Raw genomic sequence first — 10,395 nt, 5'->3', positions numbered from 1 at the left:
TCTGTTGATCAGGTGTTCAGAACGTTGCCTTTTATCTTTTTTATACAAATGATATTAAGTTGCGAAGATAAATAAAATAACTCGAAGCACATTTTAAGCTCATCAACGTATAATTATCTAAAGAATATACTGATATTATTCTTGTTGATGATCTCAATTAGATTTCAAGTTAGTTCTTTCTTCTTCGTTGTTTTAATGCAGGCGATATGTAGGACTTCAATTTCGTGGGTCTTTTTGGGGTCCTTGACGTGGCATTAATAAACAAAGATGGCGGTGGCGTTTACACCTTCGTTGAACTTTACTCTGAATTAAAAACTTTGTAGTCTTAAGTAATTTGAGTATTTCCTACATGTGTCTCGTTAGGCGAGTTGCAAAATGAGCGGTTGGGCCGGTTTTTCAGACGAGGAGCTGCGCAGGATACAGCAAAAGGGTAAGCTAACCTTTCTTGAGAGTCGGAACACTCAGCACTTCATTCTGATATTTTATTCCTACTTCTTTTTTTTTAGTAGTAACCATGGTCACGTGTACTTTTCAGACTCTACTGTATCTGCACCTCCAGTTCGGGGTCGAAAACCAGCTTCAGGTAACCGGAGTCGGCAGCAGTTGCAGCGAGAAAGAGCCCTGCAGTCAGCAGCCCAGAAAAACGTAGGAGCCGAGTCACTGGTTCTTTCACGCGAACAACAACTCACCAAACCGTCCCCGAGGGAAGAGCCTAAACCCACAGCCCCGGCGACAACACCCACTGTCAAACAAGAGGTGCAGCAGAAGCCCGCTATAATGAAGCACAATGAAAACGACCAACCGACTACAGAAGAAGAAACCCCAGTGGTTAAAGAGCTGGATAAGCAAGAGATTGAATTGTTAGTATGATTTTGTTCTCACGTGCACTGTAAAGATGACAGGTAAACTGACCAATATTTACATAGTAGGTGTAATACCAGGGTAGCAAACATGCCCAAGTATGTAAACATAATTGTGTGTTTTCATGCACATGCTGGGACATTCTGTGCTCTTCTTTGAGACTGTATCACAGTGAATCAAAATATACAAATAGATCCAAAATTTGTTGGACGGAAACACATTTTTTGCAGTTTTACCACAAAGGATTTTAAAACAATCAAGACGTGATTGAAGCGCAGACTTTCAGCTTTGATTAATAACATTTTTAGAAAAATTTATCATCAACTGTTTAGAAACCATACCCATTTTTATGCATACCCATATGGAAAAGATATATATAAATCTTATAAACTTTGTATCTGTCTTGTGTGAAACTTGTATAAAAAGCATATAAGTGTGAAAACAGATATAAGATCCCTTGAAAAATTATATAATGAAACTTCTATGTTTTGGATACTTACTAAAACAATGTATGAAAGTAATGCGAAAGTGGCCACTTTCATGAGTAAATCACATATAAGTTTTTACTATTTCTTTTCCGTATGGGTAGTCCCCCATATTCAAAAGCTCAAAAGCATTTGGACAAATTTAATTTTAAATATAAGGATAATTTTTAATAATTGGAAACAGTCTTTCTGCATATTTTTATCTGGTTGTCTTTCTGATACAAATTCATGCTGATTTTATTTAGCCAAAGAATTAATTTTCAGCAGGCTCTTTCAGATGTTTTTTTGGTAAAGTCTACTCTGGTCTTCTTGTTCTTGAATGTAATTAGTAGTAGTAAACCTTTGCATTTCCCCACATAAAAGTACCTCTTGATTTTAGACGTTGATAATAATACCCACCTCCTTGGGAGTGTTCTTGACTTTGTTAGAAGTATGCAATGCCCCCTTAATAATGTAGTGCTGAATGGGTTATCACGTAACTCCTCCGGCCAGGAAATGTTGACATTGTTGAATGTTGACATTCAATCGTGACATTGATTTGAAATCATATCAACGGACTCTAGTTAATACGTCTTTAAAAATAAAAGTCTAGGAAAGTTTTTCATATATAAAGCTAAAATTTCACAGCAATCATTATATATGTCATTGGGTTTCAGAGACAGTCCTGCAGAAAATGTTCCAAAAAGATTAGTAGCTGAAATTATCCTTCTCTTAAATCCATTAAAATAAATTGAAGATCTGCGCTTTGGTCACATGCAGATTGTTTGATCCAAAATCCACTGTGGTGTTGTACAAAGAGAAAACTGATTTTTTTTTTTTTTTAAATCTCACTTTGTCCAATAAATTATGGACCTAACTGTAATTCTGTATATTTGGTTTCTAGCAGTGATTTGTATCATTAATGTGTGTTGTGGTTTTGCGTGTATCTGCAGTCTATCTGGGTGAGAAACAAAACTTTAACTTACCACAGTAGATGGCTCCTCTCTGCCCCAACTTTGCGGCTGGATAATTAGCACTCATCAGTGCTGTATCAATGTTTAGTTAATGTTCTAGTCAAACATAAAAGTGATGGTTGTGGAAAATAAACGCCTGTGCTTCTGTATAGACAAATCATTGGAAATTATTGATTTCCATGCTTCCAGGACACAGGACTTGTCAGGGTATCCTGTCATTGTAACAGTGGCTGTGGATCCTTTGGTTCCTGTGGGTTTCCAAAATATGGCCTCTATGGAACAGACTTGTTTCAGATTTGGAACAGATTTAGATGTGTGTAGTTTGGGAGACCTGTAAAAACTCTGGGTTCTTTGTCCTGCTCCTTTAACGCTTCCTGAGGAGTGTTTTTTGCACTGCAAGTGTTGAACTTTCTTGCAGAAGCAGGACGATTTTGCTAGGGACTGTTGTTCTCGTGGAGGGTGTGGAGCCTTGGTTGGTGGGTGATGTGGATCAAAGTGATATCCACAAGAATGATGCATGATTCTTTTGGTTATCTTTGGCTGTCAAAGCAAGCATATTATATGATGCATGTGATTTGAGTGATGTATAAATGACAGTACTGTCGGTCTTGTACACATGTGGCTCACATTTCATTAAATTCATGCATACTACCTCAGCACTGTCCACATCTTACTCAGTTTCTCTCTTGGATGAATAAGGTTTCTCTGATTCAGATTCTGATCTGCACCAGATACTTGGAAAAAACGGAATCAGAATATCAACACACAATGATCAAAATCTTAATAATAATAATTTGCCAAACCCATACCATAGGGTGCTGTTGTGTTTGTAAATTAGAACGATTTTGAAAGACACTGCTCCTTTCATAATCCTGATGTTTTTTGTTTGGTCTTTCTGAGATGAAATTGCAAATGCATTTGTTTAAATTCTCATTTTGTGTGATGGCAGACGGGAAAAGACGCGTCTGGAGCAACTTCAGCAAGAGCAAAAAATCATCGAAGAGAGGAACAAACGCAAGAAAGCTCTGCTGGCAAAAACTATCGCTGAGAAGTAAGTGTATATATAGTTTCATTCTTTTGATCGTTGTTATGAACACAGAGGCTCAAAAGAGGCCCCCTTTAAATATCACTAGAGTATCAAGTCAACATGATGAATATAAATGTGCCTCAAAACTGCAACGATTAAGGTCAAGGCAAAAAAACAATATTTGTGAATGGTTTATTATTTTCCACAGATCCAAACAGACTCAGGAAGAGACTGTAAAGCTAAAGAGAATCCAGAAAGAGCTGCAAGCCCTCGACGACATGGTGTCTTGTGACATTGGCATCCTGAGAGGAAAGATAGAGCAAGCCAGTTGGGACTACTCAGCTGCAAGGTAGCCTTAACATCAGGAAAAAATATAAAAGAAAGTGTCAGTAAACCCTTTTCCACAGCTGATGTGAATTTGTCACAATATTAAAAGCACAGATGTGTTTTTAATGACTTCATGGCCCACCAGTACACTTATGCCCAATTCACACCTGGTACCTGTGATGCAATCACATTAGTTAGGTCACACCTTAGGCATTAGAATGCATCCACACATGCATGTCAGTTGACCAGTTGAAGTGTCACTCTCCACTAGGGATGAATATTGACAAATTTCCTTGATCCCAATGCAAGTGGCTGAAAATAAACATGGAAATGCCAAAACTGCAGTTCCTCCATTCAGCTGTTTTTGTTCAACTGCTTATCACCTGACAGTAACTCTGCGCTACAGACCATCCAAGAATTTTGTGCTAGTTTTTCCTGAGTGAATTTTTAATGATTTTTATTAGTCTTCTACATCGTGCTGATTAGCAGTACTGTGTATGTGAACCTCTGTAGTGAATCTGCACAGTTTAAAAAGGCAGACTGCTAAATAAACTTGCTAGTGTTATCCCTCGAAGCTTTGTTTAGCAGTCCACCATCTGATCTAAATACAGGCAGTCCTGGCTTTCAGAAAAATCATCATGGAAACAGCCATAATACAAGTGTTGATGATTCAAAATGCAGAGTCTGAATCGGTGGGTGATGTTACAGTGACTTTGTTTTTCTTTTAGATACAGTATGGATATCAGTGCCATTATAGATTGTGGTTATATTTCAGATTGTTGTAGACCATCAAAGGTTGTTTTTAATGTCAACACTTCATATGGGGCGATCGTGGCTCAAGAGTTGGCAGTTTGTCTTGTAATCGGAAGGTTGCAGGTTCGAGCCCCGGCTCAGACAGTCTCGGTCGTTGTGTCCTTGGGCAAGACACTTTACCCATTGCCTACTGGTGGTGGTCAGAGGGCCCGGTGGCGCCAGTGTCTGGCAGCCTCGCCTCTGTCAGTGCGCCCCAGGGTGGCTGTGGCTACAATGTAGCTTGCCATCACCAGTGTGTGAATGTGTGAATGACTGGTTGTGTAAAGCGCTTTGGGGTCCTTAGGGACTAGTAAAGCGCTATATAAATATAGGCCATTTACCATTTCATTTATTCTTTGCCCTGAGTCAGATCTATATATGACACAGTGATGAGAGTGGAGATAAATGCTGTGTGAAACAGCCATTGGAGCCTTAGCGTCACGTTGATGTTCTTCCTGGAGCCTCTCCGAAAACAGTTTCTGCTGTCATTCAATTTGTTGAACAGTAACTCCTAAGGGGTGTGTTGCTTTTTATTGCTTTTATTTTCAAAAGTATAAATTCTTGCTAGTACAGGCTGTGCTTTGAAACCATAGAAACACTGCCCCCTACAGTACTCGTGTAACCTTTCACAATATATGCACCATGCAGAGGACAGAACAGCTAAAATCATGAGTCATTTATCATGAAATACAGGAAGTTAAACCTGTATCTTGTATTATGGTGTTTTACTTTCCCAGTGTAAACAGTCTTCTGTCCTGTGATATGGTAACTCTGTATTTGACCTAGTTCATGAAGCTGCAGCCTGTCATGTAGTGACATTAGCCCTGTATCATTACAGGTGTTTGTATAATGAAAAGACAAACCCGACCTTCACACACTCGGTACACTGGATTCTGTTATGATTATGCTGATTTAGTCAGTTGTTAAGATGTTGCTGAGATGCAACATAATAGCTAGAGGTGAAATTTGATTTTTGGAAATGTTTGCCATCATCTGGTTTGTTACCACAGTGTTTCCAAACACCATGTGGTCTTCTGTCCTTTGCAATTAAAACAATATTTCTGCATTCAGACATTCTGAGAGAATAAGCATCTGCTCTCAGCGGGTTACGAGACACTGCCAGTACAGTCGGTTTTAGTTCAGTCACCAACTCTGCATGTCATTTTTTTGCATTCATTGAAGTGCACGGTGTTCCAGACATAATAAGCACCAAATGAAAGAAAATTAAAAAAAAAAAACCTAAAGTATATGCAAGCACTGCTGAACTGACCTTTTTGTTAGTTGCCGAATAAGTAAAGTGTGTGTGTGTGTAGTTTCTAAACATTAATTTTAACAAACTTCATCATCAAACAAATCATCATCTTTTCACCGTCCATGAACTCTGGTCTCCAGTATTTGTCAGTCCCAGTATCAATGATTGCATTCTGTGAAGACATGCCCTCACTGTGCCTCCGACTGACTAGCGTGTATTGGTACAGTTAGATGGTTAGGATAAGGCAGAATGGAAGACGGTCTTCACGAAATGTGAGAGAGGAAAATAACTAATGCTGTGTGCTGTGACACAGAGAGCAGAGAACGTAAGCTCTGTTCCCAAAATGGAGCAAAATGGAGAAACTTAAGCAGGCTTTTGATATTTACTCACTAAATGTAGAGTTCAGTAAGAATTGAAGTTATTAGTTACTGCGTTAACTTTATTTACTTGAGTCCATTATTTAATGTCACTATTAACAATAGAAACTGTTTTAGATGAATTGTTAAGAAATTACTACTTTTACTACTATATACAAGTCTTTGACTTCCTGGAACCAGAATGTGTTTATTTGTTGAATCATTATTAATTTAAGTTTGAGTTTTGTTTATTCTTATATAAATTCTCAGGATTGTTTTTCTTGAAAAATGTTGTGAACTCCATTTGTGTTCCTAAGTGGTTAAAGTTTGACAAAAAGCAGAAATAACAAATGAGCACATTTCCTAACACATTGGTCATATGACCAAGGATATTTGGTCATAGCACTTATGAAATATAAATGAACATACTTGGATCTTTTTCAGCACATATTCTAAATAAAATAAAACAGTTACTTATTCGTGAGGGGAAATTGAGCTCAAAAACAGCATGTCATTTCTGAGTGTACTGTTTTGATCCTCTTCATGTTTCTTAGTCATTTTCTTCTCTTATTTCTCCACAGAAAGCGTTATGAGAGGGCAGAAGCTGAATACGTGATAGCCAAGCTGGACCTTCACAAGAAAACTGAGGTGAAGGAACAGCTGACGGAGCATCTCTGTGCCATCATCCAGCAAAATGAGCTGCGCAAAGCCCACAAGCTGGAGGAACTGATGCAGCAGCTACAGCTTCAGGCTTCTGAAGAGGAGCTGGAGAGGCAAAAGGAAGAGGAGAGGAGAAACTTAGAGGTGCAGAAAGACGTGGAAAAGGAAAATGGCTCTGTGGAGAGTCAGGAGGTAAAGGTGGAATCAACTAAAAATTGTGGACCTAAAGAGAAAGAGACTGTGAAGGAAGAGACTGGAGATTCTGAGCAAGACTGTAAAACACTAGAAAACTGTCTTCAGAGTGAATCTGTGGCTGTGTCGTGAGGCAATCTTAATATGTTATGTGCTCTATAAATATCTGTTATATACTGATGGGTGACAAATTGTACAAAGATGTTGTATCAAGTGTCTGTATCAAGGTGTTGACCATCACATGTGGGCAGAACAGCTGATGAGATTGTGGCGATCACTGCCACACCTCAGTCTAAAATGTAATGACTGTTGAGGCCAGAGCACACGAGTCACGTCATTGTTATCATCTAGTTAAACATGGCATTTGCATCAAATAACTTTGTACTGTAACTATGACAGAAAATTATTCCCCACAGCATAGTATGCCTGTTTAAAATCAATACTTATTTTATTTTTTTAAATTACAACTTTACACTGACAAGACAGACGGATCGCTAGCAAAGCATCGTTTCCAGATCGACGAAGGGGAGGGAGAAAAAAGACACAATACAAAGCGAAAAACACTTACAACATGATTCTCCAGCTGATAAGTTTCCCATGTTGGCATCCTTGACAGCCTTGGTTAATACAGAAGAAGCATCGTTATGTTTTGGGTTGTATTTTTGTTTTAAAAAGTCGCAGCTCATAGAAAGCTGTATGTTACTAACACGATTGGTTAGTCTGAAAAACTCATGTAGCGAAAGCTCACAGAGAACATCTGGTCTGATTTCTGGTGTTATGTGTTTCACACATTTTTTTTATTATTATTATTTGTGAGGCTGCTTCTATTTAATTGTTTAAACATTGAGAACTTTACCTCCTTTTGTTAAATAAAGAGTTTGTAGAATATTAATATATCGGGCTTGAGAAACACGAGTACTGTATCCCCGCTGGCTTTGAGTGAAATATTTAAAGCAATAGACTGGCCAGAGTCGTGTTCAGTTGCTGGGTAAATCGAAGGGTATCTTGTAGCTGTTATCTTCAGGTGTGCACTTTTATGTTTGTGTGTGCTTAAAAAGCAAAGTCCTCTTCTTCCAAACATGGTTTTCCATCACATCTCTGAGCATGGGTCGAATTCAGAAGATGAGTGTTTTTGATTGTTGTGTCTTTGTTGTAAAAGTGGAAGGACTGGTTGTGTTTACTTTGCAGAAAGCCGGCGTTTCATGCATATGGAGTGAGGCATTAATCATTAATCCCTTTCTGTTCTGAATACAAACTGTCGTGACTTATGTGTTGTAGATGACGCTATTTGCTGGTGCTGGGCTTGTATTTCACAAAGCCCCTCTTGTCAGTTCAGCTAAGGAGCAGTGGGCTTGCACGGTAAGGTGATATCTGTTAATGTATGCTCTCAGCTGCATGTGTTTCTGCATACTCCAAGCTTATCTTTTCTCTTAGCGTACATTTTTGACAGCGTGTCAGAAAATGTATAAGAATCTAATGTAAATGTAAATCTATGTAAGTGAAAATGACCAAAGTCTGATTCATTTGTGTGTTCAGAAAATACATAAAGGCTATTTAAATGGGGTAAAAAAAATATTTTAAAACATCATATTTTAGAGATGTACAAAAGGGTAATATTTTACTAAAATAAACTTTTTTAAATTGAAAATATCCATTTGTATTTTCTTTGCGTTCATCTTTTTTGGTAGAAGGTTATCTACAGAACTGAAGCTTGCTGTGTGGGAAGGAATTTACAATGTGACCACTTTGGGTCTCCAATCGCTTTCTCAAAGTTTTTCAAAGTGCAGTGTTTTTGTATACTGCTTTGAGATTTTACAGCTCCCCGGTCACATCTGGCTGTCTGAAGGGGAGACCGTAAAAGCAGCTTTTTAATTAGTCGGAAGGTTTAAGTTCACAGAAGGAGAGTGACCACCGTCCGTCTGTCCCTGTAGAACCTCTAGGATTCTGTTCCCAATTACCCAAATGAACTAAAACAGATTATGTCATTTTTTTTGAGCATCCATTTAAAAATAAAATGTAATCTAGTGTACTCTCATATAGGCTATATAACTCGGCTATTTTGAATTGTGCATTTCAGGAGTATTGTAATTTTATGCAGCTTCATACCTCTATACTGATCTTTATACTATATTTAGGAGGAAAATATTGTCATTTTTAATCCACATAAATGACTCCCCTGATTCACACTATGTACACATAAAAATGTCTGTCATGTCACTTTGGTCTGCAGTAGAATCTTGAATATCCTTAAAGTAGTGTTTTCAAAGTTAATCGCTAAGATAAATGCCGTTTTCAAATATGTCCTAAGTCACAGCTCTTTATCTGTAAAACATTCTGAACTGACTCTTACAGACTTTAGAAATGTAGCTCAACTTGGACCGGCTGCATCATTAAATGCTGCTTCCATCTATGAGTAGCTGTGGCAACATGAGAGGGTTGGTTAGTCTGAAACGCTGTCACATACCAAAAGCTTGCAAAAAAACATCCGGTCTGATTTGTAGTTTGTGTAGTCACTCAGTCAGATCGTTTGATCTTTCCAGGGTGAGTATTTCACACAAGTAAAAATGACATAAATAACCAGAATATACAGTAACTTTAGCAGCATGAATGCAACCATTTGGCATGCAATGCACAAGTCAGATTTAGATGACTTTATAATATCCACTTGCTCTGTGTACTGAAGGAATCACAGCACAAATATGACCCTAGTTTAGTCACACACAGAAACATGACAATCTGAGCACACCTGACACAAACACGGTCCCTGTAGAATCTCATGACTGTTTTTAATTCCTGCCCTTCCATCTTTTAACTAATATTCAATAAGTTTTGCACTAGAAAGCAACTATTTGATTAAAAAAAATATGTATGTTAACACGGCAAAAATACTTTTGTTTTCAGCTATTTTATTTTATTCTGCGGCTGCTTTTATTAACGTTTCTTCTATTTTTATTGACAATATTAGACTTTACATTCTCCCATATGCTCAAAAATAAGATTGTTTATTCTGCATTCGATTCATCACTGCTGCAGTTTTAGTCTAAAATTGTTGCAGTCCTTCCAGATAACTCCGAAGGGGACTCCCTGTGAAAGGAAATGTGTTCTAAATTATGACAAAGAAAAATGAGAAGATACAGGCAGCGCAGATTAAGGCATCCAACGGGGCTTCAATCTACAGCAATCGCTTGTACATTGGAAATACATGTGTGTATGTGTGTGAGAGAGTGTGTGTGTTGGGTCCTGAGTCGGACTTCAGAGAGCAGAGGGTTTATAAAGTAAAGTGTGATTTATGTGGCGCTGCCGTCCCTCGACAGGTCGAGAAAGACCCTGAAACCCGAGAAGTCCGGCAGCCACAGAGAAACGGGGGGTGGGGGGGGAAATCAAGTTTTCTTAAAAATATCAGCCATCTGGACGAGCCGGACTTCACCTCCACGCAGAGTGAACTCTGAACTCAACCTCAGTACCACGGCACAAGATAAGCATGTGTGCC

At 38.3% G+C, this 10,395-nt stretch overlaps 1 protein-coding gene across 1 annotated transcript; it reads left to right on the top strand.

Moving 5' to 3' along the window:
- The first annotated feature begins 250 nt into the window (after window positions 1–250).
- gorab (golgin, rab6-interacting) lies at window positions 251–8,553 on the top strand. Its single transcript, XM_086269544.1, has 5 exons — window positions 251–430; window positions 536–860; window positions 3,249–3,350; window positions 3,535–3,675; window positions 6,635–8,553. Exons 1-5 carry the CDS (start codon window positions 376–378, stop codon window positions 7,035–7,037), a joined length of 1,026 nt encoding a protein of 341 aa, XP_086125670.1. The 5' UTR covers window positions 251–375; the 3' UTR covers window positions 7,038–8,553.
- The last annotated feature ends 1,842 nt before the right edge of the window (window positions 8,554–10,395 follow it).

The sequence above is a fragment of the Aulonocara sp. 'chitande type north' Nkhata Bay genome, linkage group LG17 (assembly GCF_057382095.1).
Source record: "Aulonocara sp. 'chitande type north' Nkhata Bay isolate Kocher_YH1m ecotype deep benthic linkage group LG17, A_spYH_male_GT1.1, whole genome shotgun sequence".
NCBI lineage: Eukaryota > Metazoa > Chordata > Actinopteri > Cichliformes > Cichlidae > Aulonocara > Aulonocara sp. 'chitande type north' Nkhata Bay.
Note: the sequence above shows the minus strand (reverse complement) of the source record. Positions and strands in the feature narration are given on the sequence as shown.